This window comes from Neopsephotus bourkii, unplaced genomic scaffold (assembly GCF_033783945.1).
Source record: "Neopsephotus bourkii isolate Nb327-2 ecotype Australia unplaced genomic scaffold, CSIRO-AGI_Nbou_v1 NB_1755, whole genome shotgun sequence".
Taxonomy (NCBI): Eukaryota; Metazoa; Chordata; class Aves; order Psittaciformes; family Psittacidae; genus Neopsephotus; species Neopsephotus bourkii.
The window spans coordinates 56,578-80,170 of record NW_026902229.1 but is presented as its reverse complement, the minus strand read 5'-3'; the positions used below and the strand labels follow the sequence as shown (position 1 = coordinate 80,170).

Genomic DNA, 23,593 nt, shown 5'->3' with positions numbered 1-23,593 from the left:
TCCCTGCCAGCCCCGTCACCAAACGCGAAGAGACAAGCTTTGATCTCCGGCGCTGCCTCTTCAGCACAAAGGGAAGGAAAGAAGAGAAACCCCTTTAGCATAAACACGTTCCAAGTTCGCAGCTCAAATCAAGCAGAAGCGGCTGTTAAAAATAGCTCTGGCTCCGTGGGGCTGGTGCCGCGTGTGCTGGCTGCAGGGGGGCAGCGTGGGGCAGGCAGGGGGGCAACGTGTGGGGCAGGCAGACAAAGGGCACCCACAGCGCACGAGGCACCAACCGGGGTGGGGGGCACCCAACGTGTGTGGGACATGGCTGGGGTAGGCACAGCACCGAGCCTGAGGGGGGCAGGACCACACTGGGCACAGGGGACCCGTCATGCATGGGACATGGTTGGAATGGGCATTGGGGACCCGCCGTGCTTGGGGACATGGCCCTGGCTATAACCCCACCAGCACCAAGCTCCCGTTCCTGCCTTGCTCTGTCCCTGCCCACCCAGTCCCCGGCTGCTGCACCGGCTCCTCACATTGCTGGGGACGTGACAGCGTGGGGCACGCAGCAGCAGCCATGCCCGGGATGTCCTGGGTGCAGAGGCTGAGGAATGGCTCATTTCGGGAAGCAGCCCCAGGAGTGCTGCCAGCCCCAGGGGACAGTGGTGCTGCTCCTCTTGGCCATTCAGTCTCCCAGCGTTCCAGAAACGCCAGAAATACAAATGAGGAGCGGAGCACTGCGGGCTCCCTATGGCACAGACTTACCCCCTTGTACCACACCGTGTCCCACATCCCGCACCCCGCAACCCCTGCCCACTGCTTGGCGCACAGTGAGGGAGCCTCGCTGGCTCTGCAGCCCCCCTCTGATGGACACATGGGATCAGCCCCCCCCGCGGCTCCCCTCGCCTCTTGCCTCGCTCCTGCTGCTCCAGAGTGCGCAGGGCCCTGGAGTCACCCCGGTACCGACCCCGCTTCCCCCGAGCCGAGCGGCCCCGGCTCCCGCAGCCCCAGCCCTGCACTCGTCGGGACGCTGCTCCAGGCGCCGCGCTCGCTCCCGAGCCTGGAGCCGTGCCCAGAACCGGGAGCGAGGCCGGAGGCGCCGGAGACACGAGAGGGACGGGGCCGCTCGTTAGTATGGGCAGCAACGGGCGCAGGAGGGAGCCGGCGCGGGGATGGAGCCAGCGCTGCCCGCCCCGGCGGGGCCGTGCCCTGCCCGTGGTGCCCGCACCGGTGCTGAGCCGCTCCCAGGGCCCTGCCACAGCCGCGGGTCAGGTCACCATGGCCGGGGCCCGCAGCTCCGTGCTCCCACCCTGCTCTCACATGGGCATTCCCAGCTGCAGCGGGGCAATGCACTGAGCGGCAGGGGTCCGGCACGTTTCCAAGCTGGATGAGCCTCCTGAGCATGGATCGGGACCAGCACAGTCAGGCTGAGCACTCCCAGGGGGCTGCCAGCGTGTGGCCAGCCTGCTCCAGAGGCTTCCAACAGAGCACCAGACCCAGGGCAGAGGGAGTGAGGAACCTGCTCCAGAGGCTTCCAACAGAGCACCAGACCCAGGGCAGAGGGAGCCAGGAACCTGCTCCAGAGGCTTCCAACAGAGCACCAGACCCAGGGCAGAGGGAGCCAGGAACCTGCTCCAGAGGCTTCCCAACAGAGCAACAGACCCAGGGCAGAGGGAGTGAGGAACCTGCTCCAGAGGCTTCCAACAGAGCAACAGACCCAGGGCAGAGGGAGCCAGGAACCTGCTCCAGAGGCTTCCCAACAAGGGCACCAGACCCAGGGCAGAGGGAGTGAGGAACCTGCTCCAGAGGCTTCCCAACAGAGCACCAGACCCAGGGCAGAGGGGGTCAGGAACCTGCTCCAGAGGCTTCCCAACAGAGCAACAGACCCAGGGCAGAGGGAGCCAGGAACCTGCTCCAGAGGCTTCCCAACAAGAGCACCAGACCCAGGGCAGAGGGAGTGAGGAACCTGCTCCAGAGGCTTCCCAACAGAGCACCAGACCCAGGGCAGAGGGAGTGAGGAACCTGCTCCAGAGGCTTCCCAACAGAGCACCAGACCCAGGGCAGAGGGAGTGAGGAACCTGCTCCAGAGGCTTCCCAACAGAGCACCAGACCCAGGACAGAGGGAGCCAGAACCTGCTCCAGAGGCTTCCCAACAAGAGCAGCAGACCCCGGGCAGAGGGAGCCAGGAACCTGCTCCAGAGGCTTCCAACAGAGCACCAGACCCAGGGCAGAGGGAGTGAGGAACCTGCTCCAGAGGCTTCCCAACAGAGCACCAGACCCAGGGCAGAGGGAGTGAGGAACCTGCTCCAGAGGCTTCCAACAGAGCACCAGACCCAGGGCAGAGGGAGTAGGAACCTGCTCCAGAGGCTTCCCAACAGAGCACCAGACCCAGGGCAGAGGGAGTGAGGAACCTGCTCCAGAGGCTTCCAACAGAGCAACAGACCCAGGGCAGAGGGAGCCAGGAACCTGCTCCAGAGGCTCCCAACAGAGCCCCAGACCCAGGGCAGAGGGAGTCAGGAACCTGCTCCAGAGGCTTCCCAACAGAGCACCAGACCCAGGGCAGAGGGAGCCAGGAACCTGCTCCAGAGGCTTCCAACAGAGCACCAGACCCAGGGTAGAGGGAGTGAGGAACCTGCTCCAGAGGCTTCCCAACAGGGCACCAGACCCAGGGCAGAGGGAGCCAGGAACCTGCTCCAGAGGCTTCCAACAGAGCACCAGACCCAGGGCAGAGGGAGCCAGGAACCTGCTCCAGAGGCTTCCAACAGAGCACCAGACCCAGGGCAGAGGGAGTGAGGAACCTGCTCCAGAGGCTTCCCAACAGGGCACTGACAGGCGCAGGATAGAGGGAGCCAGAACCTGCTCCAACAGCTCAATATGGGTGCTCCCAGCAGGGTCCAGGCGCAGCCCCGGGGCCTGCAGCAGGGACCCCAGTGGCAGCAGAGCACCTGAGGCTGTGCCATTGCCCACACAGCAGACAGGACGCTGTCAGTCACCCCCTGCCTCCCAAAGTGCACCCCAGGCAGAGCAGGGATGAGCCACAAGGACAAGCAGAGTCTGTCAGTTATCTGTGCACTTAACTCCGTTTGGGAGCAGCTCCAAGGATGTCAGACACCAAGAGCCAGGACCCTACCTCCTGTCCCTGTGTGTGCTTTATGGTACACTGGGATTCGGCGCCGCGTCCAGGCACTCTTTGCCATGTGCTGGCATCTTCAAGCGCTGGAAAGCCCGGCCATAGGACGGCATCAGGACTCGTTATCCCAACCAGTAGCTCCAGTGCCTGATGGGCTGCCCCAAGCTGTAGCTGGGTCTGAGGAAACCGCTCTGCCAATGAATCTGCCTGGAAGCACAGCTCCAGGGACATTGGGATGCACGGAGAGCCATGGGAAGCGCAGGGAACCAGCCCCCAGCCACACCAGCACGTTCCAGTTGCCGTCTTCAAGAACGTTTACTGGGAAAAGGCACTCTGCACCCCCGGGAAAACCCCAGACTGAGAACGTGTGGGGCCCCCGCAGCTGAGAGCAGGGCAAGAGAGGGAAAGGGTGAACACAGAGGAGCAGGGAGCAGCACTGTGCTGGGGGGGGGGAGCCAGAGGAGCCACTTCCCCCCAGCGTGCACTGGGGCAGCCTGGGAGGGATTTGTCCCCTCAGTGCCACAGCGGATCCTGCACCTCAGCAGGTTTTTGAGGTCTGAGCGGTTTTCTCCTGTCAGTTCCTATGGGAATGAGGAGCGCGTGAACGCGGTGTGACAGCGGGTCACATCAGATGATGTCGGGATAAAGGCAGGCGACACCGCTGCCACGCAGGAGGTGACACGAGCACTCGGTGTTGGGCTCCCGGCTTGAGGTGGGTGCTCAGTGCATTGGGAACAATGCCTCATCCATTGAGTGAGCCCCGGGGCCATCAGGAACCACTTCCCATGGCCACCACCACACTCCAGCCCTCAGCCAGCCCTCGCTGCCTGCACCATCGAACACTCCTCGGAGCAATGGGGGTTGTTGAGATGCTCTGAGCCACGCATCAGCCACCCCCAGCCCAGAGCCTTCAGATCCATGGGCCTCCTGCACCACTTCCGATGCTGGCATCCCAAAGCTGGCCCTGCATCACCAGCCCGGGCTGTGCCGGTGCGCTGGCAGCTCCTACCCCAGCCTCCCCTTGGGAAGCCAACGGGCAAGATCCAAGGGCAGCACCATAGGCACCCATGGAGGGTCCGGCTGCCCCCCCCACCATGAACAACCCACTGGTCCCCAGCCAGCTCCGCTCCCTTCTCCCCCATCCTCCAGCTCCTGGCAGTGGCAGAGGGAGAACCAGGGCACGCAGCTAAACCTTCCCTCAGGACGCAGGAAGCCGAGATGAGGTGTACGAGAGGAAGGCAGATTCTGCTGGAGCTGATGCCCATCGGCCCTGCGGGTGCAGCGGCTTTGCTGGGATGGAGCCTTTGCTCTTCCTCATCTCTGGCAAGGAGGGAGCTGCTGCTGCCGGCAGGGGCGGCACTGGAGGGCGAGGGGGATGCTCTCAGCAGAGGCCAGGCAGGAGCCGGGGTCACCCCCCGCACTCAGCAGCAGAGCTTAATCCGGCCTTGGCTCCGGAGCACTCGGCGCGATTGAACTCGGGTTGGAGCCTCTGCAGGACTCGAGGATCCGGGGCCTCTCCTCGGCCAGGTCACAAGCCCCCAATCCGGCTCCTCACTGAGGAAGCTGCTCCATGAAGCCAGCTCGTGCCCTGCCCTCGTGGTTCTCTTCCAGAGCCCGGCTGCTCACAGAGCATCACAGAGCCCCGGTGTCCTGCAGGCACTGAGTCACGGCCCTTTATACCCCACTGTGCTCGTGGCAGTACCAGCGCCTGCGCCTGAGCAGCTCAGCCCCTGTGCTGAGCACGTCCCCTCTCCGGCTCACCCCATCCAGCCCTGTCCTGTCCCCAGGACCAGCTCCCGCTGTCCCCTGCTCCTCGCTCCACTCCTGCAGCAGTGCCCAAGGCAAGGGAGGTGCTGGCTCTGCTCAGAGAGGCAGCGGGCGCAGGGCCCTGCACCCCAGCACCATTGCTCAGGGTCACGGACACGTGGGTCCCCTGCACCCGCTGGCAGGAGCTAGGACTCTCCTGCTCCTCTATTCAGGTCACAGGATGAGGGGCTCTGTGAGAGCATCAGCCACTCGCTGCCACGGGCCCAGGAGGAGGCTCTGGGAGCTGGGACCCCGTCACCCACCCCTGCAGCAGCAGCAGCACCCTGCGGGCTCCTCTGCAGGGCTGCTGCATCCTGGGTAATGCCCCGCGGAGGGATCCATCAGTTAGGGAAGAACAGCATCCCCCTCCGGGCACACAGAGGTCATCGGCTCTGCTCCCTTTCAGCTGCAGCGATGCTGGTGCTGTCAGATGGAGACTTCACATGGTCGGGCAGGAGACACAGTGAAGTGCACAGAGCTTTCAGAAGCCAAATGATTCCTCTGTCTTCCGTGGATGCTCATACAGCTGTGATGACAGCTCCCACTGCTACCTGCTGGTGTTCCTGCCTTTCCCAGGCACAGGAGCACCGGCACCACTGCTCTAAGTGGGACATGGTGAGCTGGGGTGACCTGGGAACGCGGGCAGGCCATGGCAGGGAGCCCTGGGAGCCGGTACCCAGGAGGAGGCTGTTGCCTTTGAGCCCCAGGGCTCCACATTGGCGAGTGCCCCTTGCAGTCTGCAGCAGCCGCTGTGGTCCAGCATCCACAGAAGAGAGCACGGCGGGAGGATGGAACCACCCTCGTGGGCTGTGTCCTTCCAGGGAACGTGGCCTGGGCTCTGCTAAGGTTCCTCGTTGTCCTGGGGACCCCGTGTGCTGCGGGACGAGGGGAAACGCTCGACCCAGAGACCCGGCCTGGAGGGCAGCTGGTGCCCAGCAGTGGAGCACATGGGCTCTGCCAGCACCTGCAGCACGGCTGTTCCTGCAGCGACTGCAGGGTGAGGGAAATAGGATGCGGCCCAAACACTTCTGCCACAGGAGGCACAGCTCATGGAATCATAGGGTAGAATCACAGAATGGTTTGGGTTGAAGGAGCCTTAAAGCTCCTCCAGTTCCAACCCCCTACCACAGGCAGGGCCCTTTCCACTAGAGCAGGGTGCCCCAAGCCCTGTCCAGCCTGGCCATCACAAGAGCAGCTCCATGCTCTCCTGGGGAGGCACATCCCATCTCTCAGGGGGGGATGCTCGGGCCCCCATCAGAGCGAGAGGAGCAGCCACCAGGACAGGACCATGACAGAGGGGACTCCGTGTGCTCCTGCGCATGCCAGGAATCCCATCGGGAACCACGAGCTGTCCACAAAGCGCATCTATGGAACGAGCTGGAACGGCTTCGCCAGCAGGCAGCTCCCAGAGGCAGCTGCACCACCACAGTCAGCCCTGAGTGCACCAGTCCTGACCGCAGGGGCTCAGCCCTGGGCGCAGGCAGGGATACCCTATCCCCCCAACAGCCTGCTCCCTGCCATGGGGCAGCCCCTGTCCCCGTGCTGGCCTCATGCTGCCCTGGGCAGCCCAGCCGCGGTGCTGGCCCCCGCGCAGGAGCCGCTGCAGCTGCAGCCTCCCGGCACAGAGCAGGAGAACGTCCTCTCGGAATACAAATTCCTGCCTTTAAGTGGATGTTGAATGCAGGCGCCCCCCCTTTGTCTCCGTGTGCTTCAGACAACGCCGCTTCCAGGGGAATTCGGGGATCAGCGAGTGCTCTTCCTCACCCTGTGCCTCGGTTTCCCCACCCAAGCAGCTGGGAGGACACGGACCATTTCCATGGAGATGCAGGACAGACCCTGTCCCAGAGCACTGCTGAGCATGGCAGCAGCATCCTTGCTACACAGGAACAGACCCACTCATTATCTGTGGCCTCTGGATGCTGCCATACTATTAAATAATTACAGTAATTATAATTCATAGGAAGATAACCTCAGTCTAAAGGAGCTTCTGGGGCTAAACCCACTCTGAGCGCACAGCAGGGACCAAACGCTTCCCATGGACAGGAAACACCGGCAATGGATGGAGGGCACCAGCCTGAGCCCGACTGTGCGGGGGTCACCTCTGTGGCCCCTCTCCTCGGGCAGCATCAGCAGGGAAGGACACGGCCGGGGGTCCCCAGCATCCCGTGTCCCCTGGGGGGTGCTGGGTATGGAGACCCCCGGGAGCTGCAAGCTGTGAGGAGCACCCGAGGCTGAGAGCTGTCCCCATGCAGGCACTCGCTGCCAAGCCGAGTCCCGGTGGTTACTCAGACGTGTCCACCTCATGCTCCAAAGAGATGAGCTCCATGAAGAGCTTCTCCAGGCTCCTCTACAAGACACCACGGCTCTAACTGGGTTTCACGTGCGCTCCCATGGGGACAAGAGGGACTGGAGCAGCCCCGGGAGCTTCACCTTCCTATCTCACGGAGGGCAAACAAGGCTGTGCCTGGCTCCACTGCCAAAGCCCCACCGCAGCCACCGAGGCCTTGACCACAGAACGCGGTGCTTGGAGCTGCTGCGAGCAACGTGGGCTGAATCCCTCCAGCGTGAGCAGCCGGCGTCAACGCGGCGTGCGGTACCCGAAGTGACATCCCTGGGGTCGTGCGTGTGGCACCCATGCACAGCCCTGGCTGAGGGACGCGTCTCCTAACGAGGGGGAGCCGAGCACCAGCAGAGAGAGATCCCGCATCTCCCGCACGGAGCTGCCACAGCCGAGCAGCAGCGCAGGGACGGGACCCGGTGTCCTCACCCCTCTGACACGCGGATCTCAACGCGGATTTACCTCCCTCGGCTGCACCCCACGCCGCTGCCACCAGAGCGCTGTGGCCCCCCGGACCCCAACCACGGTGCCCCGCGGCTCCCGGGGCGAGGGGTGCCAGGCACGGGGTGTCCGGTACCACCGGCGCCCCGCACTGCCCCGGGGCAGCTCCTGCTCGGGCCGAGCACAGGGGAACCCGGGAGTGCTACGACCCCGGTTGCATGGGGTGGCCGAGTCCGCTCGGGGCCGGGCACCGCGCACCGGCGAGGGGAGGAAACGGGGCAGAGCGGATCCATCCCCCTCGCTCCCCGCCCGGCTCCTGTCTCCGGCCGCACCGGGCACCGCGCACCCCCGGGCCGCTGCCCGCCCCGCCGCGGGGTCCCGGTGCCGGCGCTCCCCGCACTGATCCGAGGTTCCTGGCCCAAGGATCCCCCTCCCCGGTTCCCGCATCGCGCGGGGTCGCGGTCCCGGCCCCGGTGCCGCCGCCGCGGGGCTCCCGGCGCTCCGAGCGGGGCCGCAGGGCCGATGCCCGCCGATGCCCGCAGAGCCCAGCCCGGCCCGGCCCGGCCCGGCCCGCCCCGCTCCGCCGCCCCGAGTCCCCGGGCCCCGCGTCCCAGCCCGCCCCGTACCTGGTGCTCGGCGGCGGCGGTGCTGGTCGGGCAGCGGCGGGTGCCGGGCTCGGCGGGGCGGGGCGGGGCGGGGCGGAGCCGCGCGGGATCGCCGGTACCGGGGCGGAGCCGCCGGGGGAGGAGCGAGGCGGGGCCGGGGGCGGGGCCGGCGGGAGGCGGGGCCCGGGATGCCCGGGCGGGGCGGGGCGGGGTGGCCGGGAGCGCGGTACCGGTATCCTCGTACGTGCCCCGGGCTCGGGGCCGCGCATCCGCACCCGAGGGCAGGGAGGGACCGGGACCCGGGGGGTGCGAGCGCCGTGGCCGGTGCGGTGCTCGGGGCCGCGCACACGGTGGGGCAGAGCCCCGGTTCCCCGCCATCACCGGTGCAGGCAGCGTGCCCGTGGGCGGTGGGACCCCACGGCGGCGGGTTCGGAGCTGGGGGGCCCCGGGTGCGAGAGGAGCCTCCCCGGGGGTACCACAGACCCTGTTCCCCAGCTGGGAGCCGGTCCTGCCGGTGTCCCGGGGCTGCATCCCTGCCTGTACACGAGAAATGGACCCCAGAACCTCGGCGAGGGCTTAGGCTGCCTCTGCAGTGGCTGCACAGCCGGGCTCTGCCAGCGGGAAGCAGCCTCAGCTCCCCCCATGAGGTCCTCCCGAAACGGGGGCTCCGTGGCGTCACACACAGGGATGCTCAGGGACCACGGGTGGGTTTGTGGCAGCACCTTGCCGGTGCTTAGCTTGCAGTGAGGACATCCCCGCTCCCGAGCGAGCCCTGGAGCAGGCCAGGACTGAGGAGGAGGGAGTGATTCACCTGCAGCTTCGAGGGCACGTTGTACTCGCTGGGGCTTGGGTGCCTCTGCAGGATTAGTGCCAACCATGGGATCCCATCCCCGGTGCACCCCATGGTGCCAACCATGGGATCCCATCCCCAGTGCTCCTCTTAGTGCCAACCATGGGATCCCATCCCCACTGCATCTCTTAGTGCCAACCATGGGATCCCATCCCCAGTTCACCTCTTAGTGCCAACCATGGGATCCCATCCCCAGTTCACCTCTTAGTGCCAACCATGGGATCCCATCCCCAGTTCACCTCTTAGTGCCAACCATGGGATCCCATCCCCGGTGCACCCCATGGTGCCAACCATGGGATCCCATCCCCAGTGCACCTCTTAATGCCAACCATGGGATCCCATCCCCAGTGCATCTCTTAGTGCCAACCATGGGATCCCATCCCCAGTGCATCTCTTAGTGCCAACCATGGGATCCCATCCCCAGTGCACCTCTTAGTGCCAACCATGGGATCCCATCCCCAGTGCACCTCTTAGTGCCAACCATGGGATCCCATCCCCAGTGCACCTCTTAGTGCCAACCATGGGATCCCATCCCCAGTGCACCTCTTAGTGCCAACCATGGGATCCCATCCCCGGTGCACCTCTTAGTGCCAACCATGGGATCCCATCCCCGGTGCACCTCTTAGTGCCAACCATGGGATCCCATCCCCGGTGCACCTCTTAGTGCCAATCATGGGATCCCTTCCCCAGTGCACCCCACAGTGCCAGCCAGGGACCCCCATCCCCAGTGCACCTCTTAGTGCCAACCATGGGATCCCATCCCCAGTGCACCTCTTAGTGCCAACCATGGGATCCCATCCCTGGTGCACCTCTTAGTGCCAACCATGGGATCCCATCCCTGGTGCACCTCTTAGTGCCAACCATGGGATCCCATCCCCAGTGCACCTCTTAGTGCCAACCATGGGATCCCATCCCCAGTGCTCCTCTTAGTGCCAACCATAGGATCCCATCCCCAGTGCACCCCACAGTGCCAGCCAGGGACCCCCATCCCCAGCACCCCCGATGGGACCCCAGCAGTGTCTGACCGGCTCCTGTCCCACAGTGTCACTATGTGGCCTGCATGGCTGCCATCCTGAGCCAGATGGACACGGAACATTACAGATCTTACATCAAGGCGTTCCCCTCTCGGGTCGAGCTGATGGTGAGTGCTGCCCCATGCAGCCACCTGGGCCCTCCATCACCAGCACCCCTCTGCCTCTCCACCCTATGTCTATGGTGTCCCACTGTTCCCAGTGTCTGTACCTGGGCACCCAGCACTGGTGCCACCCACCCCTCCATGGTGCTCCATGGAGGTGAAGCTGGTGGGTGGTGAGGCTGCTCCCAGCCCCAGCATCCAGCACTGCATCACCTGGGGAGGGTATCGTGGTCTTGACATCTCCTTTGCACCAGGATTTCCTCATGGAGACCTTCATCCTCTTCAAGGACCTCATTGGCAAGGCAGTGTACCCGTCCGACTGGATGGTGATGAGCATGGTGCAGAACCGGTGCGCATCCCTGGGCTGGCACTGACCCACGGGGGGATGTTGGACCTGGGGTGCCTCTGGGGCATGGGGCACCCAGACACCGGAGCACGGAGCCTAAGGCTCGCTCAGCCCCCTCCAAACACCTTCAGCACTCTGGGGCCAAGTTCAGGGCAGCTCCTGCTGCCTCCACCCTAACCCTAACCCTAACCCTAACCCTAACCCTAACCCTAACCCTAACCCTATCCCTAACCCTAACCCTAACCCTAACCCTAACCCTAGGACAGTGCAGCCCCACTGCAGCCCCATCAGTGGGCTTGGGGGCTCCCGGGGAGTGGGGAGCTGTTGCTGGACACCTCACGGCATCAGTGGGGATGCCAGTGGGCAGGACCGGTGCAGCGGCAGCACTGGGCCCTGCCTGCGGCACTGGGACAGGCAGAGCCGCTGACCCCATCACCCACAGGGAGCTCCTGCGCATCATCAACCGGTTCGGCTCCACCTTGACAGAGACGTTCCTGAGCGGGGACAGCTTCGAGCTGCAGGTGCGGGAGCGGCTCCAGCTCAGGGCGAGGGGACCCCGCGTGTCCCCGGCTCTGCCCCGGCCCCCTTGTGCCACCCCTGCCCTGTCCCTCTGCAGCTCTGGAACAGTTACTTCCACTTGGCCGTGGCTTTCCTGACCCAGGGCTCGCTGCAGCTCGAGCGCTTCTCCCAGGCCAAGCGCAGCAGCATCCTGGCCAGGTGAGTGACCCCCAGCTCCTCCAGCTGGCCCTGCCCTGTGGCAGCACCGTGGGGCCGGGCTCTCCAGCCGCGGGGCTGGGGTTGGGCTGGGCTTGGATCGCATCCTGCTCCGGGTGCTGAGCAAAGCGGCCCTGGCAGGTACGGGGACATGAGAGCCACCATCGGAGCGTCCATCCGGGACATGTGGTACAGCCTCGGTGAGCGCGGCATGGCCATGGGGCTTGGCGAGTGCCTGCTGGCTGCTGGCCACCAGCATGGCCCCTGGGATGGTGCGGGGGGGTGGGATGCTCCCAGCGGGAGGCACTGGGGCTGCAGGCATGAGCCTGGAGGATGCTCTGGGATGGGCAGGGCGGGATCGGTGAGCCTGTGGGATGGGTGAGCCTGTGGAATGGGTGAGCCTGTGGGATGGGTGAGCCTGTGGGATGGGTGAGCCTGTGGGATGGGTGAGCCTGCGGGATGGGTGAGTCTATGGGATGGGTGAGTCTATGGGATGGGTGAGTCTATGGGATGGGTGAGCCTGTGGGATGGGTGAGTCTATGGGATGGGTGAGTCTATGGGATGGGTGAGCCTGTGGGATGGGTGAGTCTATGGGATGGTGAGCCTGGGGATGGGTGAGCCTGTGGGATGGGTGAGTCTGTGGGATGGGTGAGCCTGCGGGATGGGTGAGCCTGCGGGATGGGTGAGCCTGCGGGATGGGTGAGCCTGCGGGATGGGTGAGTCTGTGGGATGGGTGAGCCTGTGGGATGGGTGAGTCTATGGGATGGGTGAGCCTGTGGGATGGGTGAGTCTATGGGATGGGTGAGCCTGCGGGATGGGTGAGTCTATGGGATGGGTGAGTCTATGGGATGGGTGAGTCTGTGGGATGGGTGAGTCTGTGGGATGGGTGAGCCTGTGGGATGGGTGAGTCTATGGGATGGGTGAGCCTGTGGGATGGGTGAGTCTATGGGATGGGTGAGCCTGTGGGATGGGTGAGTCTATGGGATGGGTGAGCCTGTGGGATGGGTGAGTCTATGGGATGGGTGAGCCTGTGGGATGGGTGAGTCTATGGGGCAGGTGTGGGTGAGTCTGATGGGTGAGCTGTGGGATGGGTGAGTCTATGGGATGGGGTGAGCCTGCGGGATGGGGTGAGTCTGTGGGATGGGTGAGTCTATGGGATGGGTGAGCCTGGGGGATGGGGTGAGTCTATGGTGGGTGAGTGTGGGATGGGTGAGTCTATGGGATGGGTGAGTCTATGGGATGGGTGAGTCTATGGGATGGGTGAGTCTGTGGGATGGGTGAGTCTATGGGATGGGTGAGCCTGTGGGATGGGTGAGCCTGTGGGATGGGTGAGTCTATGGGATGGGTGAGTCTATGGGATGGGTGAGCCTGCGGGATGGGTGAGTCTATGGGATGGGTGAGCCTGTGGGATGGGTGAGTCTATGGGATGGGTGAGTCTATGGGATGGGTGAGTCTATGGGATGTGCCATCCGCAGCCAGGCAAAGCCATGGTGCCTGAGCCAGCAGCACTGTGAGCAGCCGGGAGCCCTCACTCCCTGCAGGCAGCCTCCCCTCTCCGGGCCGGTGCCTGCCCGCAGCACGGCCTTCCCATTCCCCATCCCAGGCCCCCGCAGGATCGAGTTCATCCCAGGCATGGTGGGCCCCATCCTGGAGGTGACGCTGGTGCCGGAGCCGCAGCTGCGCGAGGCCTCCATCCCCATCCTCTTTGACAGGATGCTCTGCGAGCACCAGCTCAGCCGCAGCCTTGCCCGGGTGCGTGCCTGGGGCCGGAGCCTGCTCCTCGCAGCGCAGGGGAGCAGGGACCCCTCAGTGGGGGGGTCCTTGGGAAGGGGCTGCATCGGCTGAGCCCGGGGCTGTTGGGAGCCTCCTGCCCCAGAGCTGCAGCCCCAGGGCCCCAGCCCAGCTCCCGGCGCTGCTCACGCCCAGCTCTGCAGCTCGAGGACGAGGTCCTGCGGCAGTTGGACACGGGGGTGGAGGGCGGCCGCGGGGACGAGCAGTACAAGGAGCTCTTGGAGAGCGTGTGAGTGTGCGGGGGCCTCCTCACAGCCCCCTGGGCCCCTGCTGTCCTCCTGCCCCACACTGCCTCTGCCGGCCTGCTCCTCACCGGGCTCCGAGCTGGGGCAGGGCTACAGGGGAGGAAAACTCCTGTCCCTGCAGCATCATGAGCGCCTTGCACACCCCTGCTGCCCCTGCAGTGCCCCTGCATCAGCAATGCCCCTGCCCCAGCAATGCCCCTGCCCCAGCACTGCCCCTGCCCCAGCACTGCCCCTGTCCCAGCAGTGCCCCTGCCCCAGCAGTGCCCCTGCCCCAGCACTGCCCCTGCCCCAGCACTGCCCCTGTCCCAGCAGTGCCCCTGCCCCAGCAATGCCCCTGCCCCAGCAGTGCCCCTGCCCCAGCACTGCCCCTGCCCCAGCACTGCCCCTGCCCCAGCACTGCCCCTGTCCCAGCAATGCCCCTGCCCCAGCACTGCCCCTGCCCCTGCAATGCCCCTGCCCCAGCAATGCCCCTGCCCCAGCACTGCCCCTGCCCCTGCAATGCCCCTGCCCCAGCACTGCCCCTGCCCCAGCACTGCCCCTGCCCCAGCACTGCCCCTGCCCCAGCACTGCCCCTGCCCCAGCAATGCCCCTGCCCCAGCAATGCCCCTGCCCCAGCACTGCCCCTGCCCCTGCAATGCCCCTGCCCCAGCAATGCCCCTGCCCCAGCAATGCCCCTGCCCCAGCACTGCCCCTGCCCCTGCAATGCCCCTGCCCCAGCAATGCCCCTGCCCCAGCAATGCCCCTGGCCCAGCACTGCCCCTGCCCCTGCAATGCCCCTGCCCCAGCAATGCCCCTGCCCCAGCAATGCCCCTGCCCCAGCAATGCCCCTGCCCCAGCAATGCCCCTGCCCCTGCAATGCCCCTGCCCCAGCAATGCCCCTGCCCCAGCAATGCCCCTGCCCCAGCACTGCCCCTGCCCCTGCAATGCCCCTGCCCCAGCAATGCCCCTGCCCCAGCAATGCCCCTGCCCCAGCACTGCCCCTGCCCCTGCAATGCCCCTGCCCCAGCAATGCCCCTGCCCCAGCAGTGCCCCTGCCCCAGCACTGCCCCTGCCCCTGCAATGCCCCTGCCCCAGCAATGCCCCTGCCCCAGCAGTGCCCCTGCCCCAGCACTGCCCCTGCCCCAGCAATGCCCCTGCCCCAGCAATGCCCCTGCCCCAGCAATGCCCCTGCCCCAGCACTGCCCCTGCCCCTGCAATGCCCCTGCCCCAGCAATGCCCCTGCCCCAGCAATGTCCCTGCCCCAGCAGTGCCCCTGCCCCAGCACTGCCCCTGCCCCAGCACTGCCCCTGCCCCTGCAATGTCCCTGCCCCAGCAGTGCCCCTGCCCCAGCACTGCCCCTGCCCCTGCAATGCCCCTGCCCCAGCAATGTCCCTGCCCCAGCAGTGCCCCTGCCCCAGCACTGCCCCTGCCCCAGCACTGCCCCTGCCCCAGCAATGCCCCTGCCCCAGCAATGCCCCTGCCCCAGCAATGCCCCTGCCCCAGCAATGCCCCTGCCCCTGCAATGCCCCTGCCCCAGCAGTGCCCCTGCCCCAGCACTGCCCCTGCCCCAGCACTGCCCCTGCCCCAACAAGGAGCAGGGCTGGGGCTGAGCACAGTGACCCCATCACCTCCTGCCCCCCCAGCACAAGGAGCAGGGCTGGGGCTGAGCACAGTGACCCCATCACCTCCTGCCCCCCCAGCACAAGGAGCAGGGCTGGGGCTGAGCACAGTGACCCCATCACCTCCTGCCCCCCCTCAGCACAAGGAGCAGGGCTGGGGCTGAGCACAGTGACCCCATCACCTCCTGCCCCCCTCAGCACAAGGAGCAGGGCTGGGGCTGAGCACAGTGACCCCATCACCTCCTGCCCCCCCCCAGCACAAGGAGCAGGGCTGGGGCTGAGCACAGTGACCCCATCACCTCCTGCCCCCCCCCAGCACAAGGAGCAGGGCTGGGGCTGAGCACAGTGACCCCGTCACCTCCTGCCCCCCTCAGCACAGGGAGCAGGGCTGGGGCTGAGCACAGTGACCCCATCACCTCCTGCCCCCCCAGCCTGCTGAGCTGCTGCCGGGGACACCCCGAGCTGGCCGAGCCCGGCCAGAGCTTCGTGGCGCTGGTGACGGGGCTCCTGGAGCGGCTCCTGGACTACCGGGCCGTGAGGAACGACGAGAACAAGACCTACAGCATGAGCTGCACCGTTAACCTGCTGGTGGGCACCTGCCCCGTGCCCCTGCCCCGGGGCTCAGCCCCATGGCCCCCCCCCCGTTCCCGGGTAGAGCAGGGATGGGGTCTGCCCGGTGCCAAACCTCCGGTGGGAGGCACCTCGCGGGTCCGAGCCGATGGGGCCGGTGGGGAGCGGTGGCACCGGGGGGGGGGGGGGGGGGGGGGGTTGCGGTGGCACCGGCCTCAAACGGCCTCGTGTGCTCTTCCCAGAACTTCTACAAGGAGATCGGCCGCCAGGCCATGTACATCAGGTGAGTGCGGCCGGGGCGAGGTAAGGGTTAGCGTTAGGGTTAGGGTTAGGGGTTAGGGTTAGGGTTAGGGGTTAGGGGTTAGTGTTGGGGTTAGGGTTAGGGTTGGGGTTAGGGTTAGGTTTAGGCTTAAGTTTTGGGTTAGGGTTGGGGTTAGGGTTAGGGTTTGGGTTAGTGTTAGGATTGGGTTAGGGTTAGGGTTAGGGTTACTAGGTTAAGGGTTAGGGGTTAGGGTTAGGGGACGGGCGGGGACGGGGGAGCCGCCGCGGTGCGGGTGCGGGGCTCTGGGCCCGGTTCCCCCCCTCTCTCCCCCGCAGGTACCTGTACAAGCTGCGGGACCTGCACGTCACCTACGAGAACTACACCGAGGGCGCCTACACGCTGCTGCTGCACGCGCGGCTGCTGGAGGTGGGCACCGGGGCCGCGGGGCGGGGGGGGGGCCGGGGCTCCCCGTGACGGGCTCCGGTGTCCCCCGCAGTGGTCGGACGAGGCGAGCGCGGCTCCGGTGCAGGGCTCGCAGGGACCCGCGGTACGCACCCAGCGCCAGCTCAAGGAGGCGCTTTACAAGCAGATCATTGGGTACTTCGACCAGGGCAAGGTGAGCGCGGCCGAGCCGTGGGGGCCTCATCCTCCTCCTGCTGCTGCTGCTGCTGCTGCCCCGCGGCCCTCCCTGCCCTCCGCTGCCTCCCGCTCCCAGCCTCCAGCCCCGGCCCGGCCCAGCCTCGCTCCCCACCGCTGTGGTGGGGCTGGAGCTGCCCTGCAGCGAGGCCGGGGTGGATGGGTCACCCACAGCCACCCAGCTGCTCAGCCTGTGCTTCCCCCCGTGCACCCATCCCACCCCATCCTGTCCCTTCCCACCCTGTCCCACCCCAGCCCATCCTATCCCACCCATCCCACCCCATCCTGTCCCTTCCCACCCTGTCCCACCCCAGCCCATCCTATCCCACCCGATCCCACCCCATCCTGTCCCTTCCCACCCTGTCCACCCCAGCCCATCCTATCCCACCCGATCCCACCCCATCCTGTCCCTTCCCACCCTGTCCCACCCCAGCCCATCCTATCCCACCCCATCCTGTCCCTTCCCACCCTGTCCCATCCCAGCCCATCCTATCCCACCCCATCCCACCCCATCCTGTCCCTTCCCACCCTGTCCCACCCCAGCCCATCCTATCCCACCCGATCCCACCCCATCCTGTCCCCTCCCACCCTGTCCCACCCCAGCCCATCCTATCCCACCCGATCCCACCCCATCCTGTCCCTTCCCACCCTGTCCCATCCCAGCCCATCCTATCCCACCCCATCCCACCCCATCCTGTCCCTTTCCACCCTGTCCCACCCCAGCCCATCCCATCCCACCCCATCCCCCCCCATCCTGTCCCTTTCCACCCTGTCCCACCCCAGCCCATCCTATCCCACCCCATCCCACCCCATCCTGTCCCTTTCCACCCTGTCCCACCCCAGCCCATCCTATCCCACCCCATCCCCCCCCATCCTCCACCCTGTCCCACCCCAGCCCATCCTATCCCACCCCATCCCCCCATCCTGTCCCTTTCCACCCTGTCCCACCCCAGCCCATCCTATCCCACCCCATCCCACCCCATCCTGTCCCTTTCCTCCCTGTTCCACCCCAGCCCATCCTATCCCACCCCATCCCATCCTGTCCCATTCCATTCTCTTCCATCCCATCTCACCTCATCATGTCCCATCCCACCCAATCTCACCCCATTCTGTCCCATCCCATCCCAGTCTCAGCCCCCAGCCCTCACAGTGCCTGGTGACACCCCAGGAGAGGAATTGCTCATGCTGGGGGGCTCAGGGGCTGGAGATGGTGGGAAGCCAAGTCCTGCTGCAGCCACCGCACTGCACTCAGCTGGGCCACCAGCTCCCCCCGTCCTCGCTGCAGCTGGGGCCGGTCCCCTCCGGAAGCCCCAGTGCCTCCCAGCTCCATCTCCTGCAGATGTGGGAAGAGGCCATCCTCATCTGCAAGGAGCTGGCGGAGCAGTACGAGAGCGAGCTCTTTGACTACGAGCTGCTGAGCGACATCCTGGTGAGAGCGGGGGAGCGGAGGGGCCGCAGCCTCCTGGCCCTGCCCGGTCCCGTCCCACCCCCGGTCCCACCCCTCTCCTGCAGCAGCGCGAAGCCGGCTTCTATGAGAAGATCCTGAAGGTGCTGCGGCCCAGCCCGGATTACTTTGCCGTGGGCTACTACAGGCAGGGCTTCCCCCCGTTCCTGCGGGTGAGCGTCCTGGGGCCGCGGCCCTGCCCCTTCTCATGCGCTCATCCCCATCTCCCCTCTGACAGGTTCAAGCCGTTCCCCTTGTCCCGTCCCTGCAGCCCCTTGGCCAAAGCCCCTCTCCAGGTTCCCTGGAGCCCCTCTGGAGCCCATCTCGGTGCCCTTCTCTGGCCTCATTCCAACAGCTCCACTCTGAGTCCATCCAGCCAATTCCTTACGTCCTGAGCGCTCCATCTGTCAAAGCCGTGTTTCTCCAGCTCAGAGACAAGGGTGCTGTGCAGGACAGTGGCACACACCTTGCCCAAGGCCAGGCTGATGGTGCCAGGGGCTCTTCCCTTACCCCCCAACACAGAAGGGCACCAGATTCATCAGGCACCCTTTGCCCTTAGTGAAGCGCTGTTGGCTTCTCCCATCACCTCCATGTGCCTCAGTTCCCTTCACCCCCAGCTGCTGGGCTCGGGGCAATGCTTCTCTGGGGAGGGACAAGGTGGCTCCTTCCCCCCTGCAGAACAAGGTCTTCATCTACCGGGGCAAGGAGTACGAGCGCCGGGAGGACTTCGAGCTGCAGCTGCTGAGCCCCTTCCCCAGCGCTGAGAGGCTCAAGAGCACGAGTCCCCCTGGGCAGGACATCACTGGCTCCCCGGGACAGTGTATCCTATGGGCAGGGATGGGCAGGCAGGGATCCTATGGGCAGGGATGGGCAGGCAGGGATCCTATGGGCAGGGATGGGCAGGCAGGGATCCTATGGGCAGGGATGGGCAGGCAGGGATCCTATGGGCAGGGATGGGCAGGCAGGGATCCTATGGGCAGGGATGGGCAGGCAGGGATCCTATGGGCAGGGATGGGCAGGCAGGGATCCTATGGGCAGGGATGGGCAGGCAGGGATCCTATGGGCAGGGATGGGCAGGCAGGGATCCTATGGGCAGGGATGGGCAGGCAGGGATCCTATGGGCAGGGATGGGCAGGCAGGGATCCTATGGGCAGGGATGGGCAGGGAGGGATCCCCTGAGCAGGGATGGGCAGGCAGGGATCCTATGGGCAGGGATGGGCAGGCAGGGATGCTCTGAGCAGGGATGGGCAGGCAGGGATCCTATGGGCAGGGATGGGCAGGCAGGGACCCTATGGGCAGGGATGGGCAGGCAGGGATCCTATGGGCAGGGATGGGCAGGCAGGGATCCGCTGAGCACGGGCAGGGTGGGAGGGCTGGCTCCTGGGTCATTGCCCCCACATGGGTCCCTGCAGTGGTGCTGGTGGCTCCTTCACTCCCGCAGACATCCAGTGCTTCACCGTGCAGCCGGCGGAGGAAGGCAGGGGCCGGTTCAAGGACCGGAGCATCCCTGAGCAGATCACCAGGTGAGTGCCCTGGCACGGAGGGGCTGCTGCTGCCCTGCTCCCCATGGGAAGGGGCAAACGGGGACCTTTCCCCCCTCTGCCCTTCCTGCCCTCCAGCTTCTACAGAGCCAACCACGTCCAGAGGTTCAGCTACTCGCGGCCCTTCAAGAAAGGCCCAGAGGACCCAGACAACGAATTTGCCGTGAGTGCTGGAGGCCTGTGAGGAGCTGAGAGTCCACGGGAGGGGGGGTGCAAGCAGGACAGGGGGCTCCCAGAGCTGGGATGGGGATGGCAGTGGTTCCATGCTCATGGCACGGGGAGGCGGGAGGCCCCTGCCCCATGGGGTGTCCCAGGGTGCTGGGCTGACCCCCTCGCTTCCCACAGAACATGTGGATCGAGCGGACGACCTTCCTGACCGCCTATCCCCTGCCCGGCATCCTCCGCTGGTTCGCGGTGACCTCCACCACCACGGTGAGGGGCTTCGGGGGCTGCGGGACCCTCCCGGGGCATCCCTTCCCCAGGCAGCAGCTGCTGCCCCCCCTTCCCCTTCTGGGCTCCCCAGTCTCAAACAGCTCAGACCCGGCTGCAGGAGTGGGTCCTGCCCCTGCCCCTGCAGCCCCTGCTCTCGGTGCAAACCAGATCCAGCCCCCCCAGCACTCAGACCCCCAAACCCTCACCTTGCTCTTGTGGCCCTGTGATGCTTTGGGCGCAGGGCCTGGGTCAGTGTGAGCAGAGTCCCACTGCCACCGCTGCCAGGCACTGGGCACGTCCCCCTTTGGCATCCCCTTGACCCCCGTTCCAGGGCTGGGCTTGGGCCAGTGCCGCAGGGAGCGGTGTCCCAGGCTGTGTACCCAGGGCTGCTGCTGACCGTGGGCACAGAGACTCCCCAGCACCCCCTGACTGGTGCCGGGAGCACGGATCTGATGCCAGGCCCTGGTCTGGGTGCTCACCCACCGGGAGCCCATCTCCGAGCAGAGCAGGAGGCCACGTGTGGGAGCAGCAGCGGCGCTGGAGGGGCTCCAGCAGCTCCATGTGTGGGTCTCACACCTCTCGCAGCGGGGGGTGCCGGAGCCCAGTGGCTCGGGTGTTGTGGGAGGACACGGGAATGCCCTGGCTGGGCCGTCAGGGCTGTGCTGAGCACAGGGGCTGCATGGGAGCTGCCGCGTCCACCTCCTGGCCTGCAGGACCGGCGCTGCTGCAGCCTCTGCTCCGAGCCGGGACCAGCACTTCCAGTGCCTCCTCCTGATCGCTGGGCTCAGCTGCAGGAGCTGGTGCCAGGGGCAAGGGGTGCTGTGGCATGAGAGGAGCAGCCCCAGCGCTGGGGAGGGCCCTCGCTGCCACCCTGCCCAGGCTGTGAGCTCCCCTCCCTGGGCACAGGCCATCATCTCCCCCCTGGAAAACGCCATCGAGACCATGATGAAAACCAATGAGAAGATCATGAGCGAGATCAGCCGGCACCGGCAGGACCCCGGCTTGCCCATCAACCCGCTCTCCATGCTGCTCAGCGGCATCGTGGACCCTGCTGTCATGGGGGGCCTCGCCAAGTACGAGATGGTGAGGACACGGGGGCTGCGCTGCCCCCGGCCTGCGCGGGGCTGAGCCGGGCCCTCGGCAGCACCGAGCCGGCTCCTCGCAGGCCTTTCTCCAGGAGTCCTACGTGCGGGAGCACCCCGAGGAGCAGGAGAGCATCGAGAAGCTGAAGGACCTGATCGCCTGGCAGGTACGGACCTGAGCACCCACCGACCCCGGCGCGGGGGCTCCGCAGTCCCGGTGGGTACGGACCTGAGCACCCACCGACCCCGGCGCCCCAGCCCGGGGGCTCCGCAGCCCCGGTGGGTACGGACCTGAGCACCCACCGACCCCAGCGCGGGGGCTCCGCAGTCCCGGTGGGTACGGACCTGAGCACCCACCGACCCCAGCGCCCCAGCCCGGGGGCTCCGCAGCCCCGGTGGGTACGGACCTGAGCACCCACCGACCCCAGCCCGGGGGCTCCGCAGTCCCGGTGGGTACGGACCTGAGCACCCACCGACCCCGGCGCCCCAGCCCGGGGGCTCCGCAGTCCCGGTGTCCCTGTCCCTGTCCTCCTGCAGGTGCCGCTGCTGGCCGAGGGGATCCGGCTGCACGGGCAGAAGGTGACGGGGGAGCTGCGCCCGTTCCACGAGCGCCTGGAGCAGTGCTTCGGGCAGCTGCGGGCCAAGGTGCAGCGCCAGTACGGGCTGCGGGAGATGGTGAGTGCTGAGCGCAGCCCCCGCGGATGGCACCGCACGGGCCCGGTCAGGGCTGGGCCAGCAGGGACCAAGCCGTGGGGCTGGAGCTGCAGCAGGGAGGGGGGCTCTGTGCATGGGGACAGCACTGCCGTGGGGCTGGAGCTGCAGCAGGGAGGGGGGCTCTGTGTATGGGGACAGCACTGCCGTGGGGCTGGAGCTGCAGCAGGGAGGGGGGCTCTGTGCATGGGGACAGCACTGCCGTGGGGCTGGAGCTGCAGCAGGGAGGGGGGCTCTGTGCATGGGGACAGCACTGCCGTGGGGCTGGAGCTGCAGCAGGGAGGGGGGCTCTGTGCATGGGGACAGCACTGCCGTGGGGCTGGAGCTGCAGCAGGGACCTCGCCTCTGTGCTCTGGGGACAGCCCTGCCGTGGGGCTGGAGCTGCAGCAGGGGGAGTCATGGGGACAGCACTGCCGTGGGGTGGAGCTGCAGCAGGGAGGGGGGCTCTGTGTATGGGGACAGCACTGCCGTGGGGCTGGAGCTGCAGCAGGGAGGGGGCTCTGCATGGGGACAGCACTGCCGTGGGGCTGGAGCTGCAGCAGGGAGAGGGGCTCTGTGCATGGGGACAGCACTGCCGTGGGGCTGGAGCTGCAGCAGGAGGGGGGCTCTGTGCATGGGGACAGCACTGCCGTGGGGCTGGAGCTGCAGCAGGGAGGGGGGCTCTGTGTATGGGGACAGCACTGCCGTGGGGCTGGAGCTGCAGCAGGGAGGGGGGCTCTGTGCATGGGGACAGCACTGCCGTGGGGCTGGAGCTGCAGCAGGGAGGGGGGCTCTGTGTATGGGGACAGCACTGCCGTGGGGCTGGAGCTGCAGCAGGGAGGGGGGCTCTGTGCATGGGGACAGCACTGCCGTGGGGCTGGAGCTGCAGCAGGGAGGGGGGCTCTGTGCATGGGGACAGCACTGCCGTGGGGCTGGAGCTGCAGCAGGGAGAGGGGTTGTGTGCATGGGGACAGCACTGCCGTGGGGCTGGAGCTGCAGCAGGGAGGGGGGCTCTGTGCATGGGGACAGCACTGCCGTGGGGCTGGAGCTGCAGCAGGGAGGGGGGCTCTGTGCATGGGGACAGCACTGCCGTGGGGCTGGAGCTGCAGCAGGGAGAGGGGTTCTGTGCATGGGGACAGCACTGCCGTGGGGCTGGAGCTGCAGCAGGGAGAGGGGTTCTGTGCATGGGGACAGCACTGCCGTGGGGCTGGAGCTGCAGCAGGGAGGGGGGCTCTGTGCATGGGGACAGCACTGCCGTGGGGCTCTCGGTGCCGGTGGCTCTCGGTGCCGGTGGCTCTCGGGGCCGGTGGCTCTCGGGGCCGGTGGCTCTCGGGGCCGGTGGCTCTCGGTGCCGATGGCTCTCGGGGCCGGTGGCTCTCGGTGCCGGTGGCTCTCGGTGCCGGTGGCTCTCGGTGCCGGTGGCTCTCGGTGCCGGTGGCTCTCGGGGCCGGTGGCTCTCGGGGCCGGTGGCTCTCGGTGCCGGTGGCTCTCGGGGCCGGTGGCTCTCGGTGCCGGTGGCTCTCGGTGCCGAGCTGAGCTCCGCAGCTCCCCTCTCCCGGCCGGGCTCAGCCCCACCGCGCTGCAGCCCCCCCCTGCCCCGGCAGCCCCAGGCACCCCCACAGGCCCCGGCGGCTCCCCAGTGGATGAACCCCCCCCCCCCAGGGCCGCCCCCGTCACCCGGCGCCAGCAGAGCCCCGCCGGGGCCGCGCAGGATCAGCTCCGCCGTGCACGAGACCTTCCTGGAGCTCAGCGACGCCGCCGCAGGGAAGGTACCCCCGGCCCGGCCCCCGGTAACGGCCCCGGCCCCCGGTAACGGCCCCAGCGCCCGCTAACGGCGCCTCCCGCCTGCAGGCGACCCCAGCACCCCCGGCGGACGGAAGCAAAGGCCCGAAGTCGCCGCCGCTGCCGTCCCCCCGGTTCAAGCGCTTCTCGCAGCTCTGAACCCGAGCCCG

At 66.9% G+C, this 23,593-nt stretch overlaps 1 protein-coding gene across 1 annotated transcript in view; it reads left to right on the top strand.

Moving 5' to 3' along the window:
• Positions 1-23,593, top strand: part of LOC133225283 (dedicator of cytokinesis protein 2-like) — a 35,448-nt gene extending 11,855 nt beyond the window's left edge. Inside the window, exons 5-26 of the mRNA XM_061377484.1 lie at positions 10,198-10,296; positions 10,545-10,639; positions 11,079-11,157; positions 11,253-11,353; positions 11,492-11,550; positions 12,954-13,102; positions 13,285-13,370; positions 15,416-15,572; positions 15,797-15,837; positions 16,152-16,242; positions 16,313-16,432; positions 17,792-17,881; positions 17,965-18,069; positions 18,575-18,716; positions 19,338-19,419; positions 19,516-19,600; positions 19,783-19,869; positions 20,776-20,952; positions 21,035-21,118; positions 21,489-21,772; positions 22,891-23,410; positions 23,493-23,593. Of these exons, the coding sequence (XP_061233468.1) occupies positions 10,198-10,296; positions 10,545-10,639; positions 11,079-11,157; positions 11,253-11,353; positions 11,492-11,550; positions 12,954-13,102; positions 13,285-13,370; positions 15,416-15,572; positions 15,797-15,837; positions 16,152-16,242; positions 16,313-16,432; positions 17,792-17,881; positions 17,965-18,069; positions 18,575-18,716; positions 19,338-19,419; positions 19,516-19,600; positions 19,783-19,869; positions 20,776-20,952; positions 21,035-21,118; positions 21,489-21,772; positions 22,891-23,410; positions 23,493-23,582 (2,823 nt within the window). The 3' untranslated portion in view covers positions 23,583-23,593. The remainder of the gene's footprint in view (positions 1-10,197; positions 10,297-10,544; positions 10,640-11,078; positions 11,158-11,252; positions 11,354-11,491; positions 11,551-12,953; positions 13,103-13,284; positions 13,371-15,415; positions 15,573-15,796; positions 15,838-16,151; positions 16,243-16,312; positions 16,433-17,791; positions 17,882-17,964; positions 18,070-18,574; positions 18,717-19,337; positions 19,420-19,515; positions 19,601-19,782; positions 19,870-20,775; positions 20,953-21,034; positions 21,119-21,488; positions 21,773-22,890; positions 23,411-23,492) is intronic.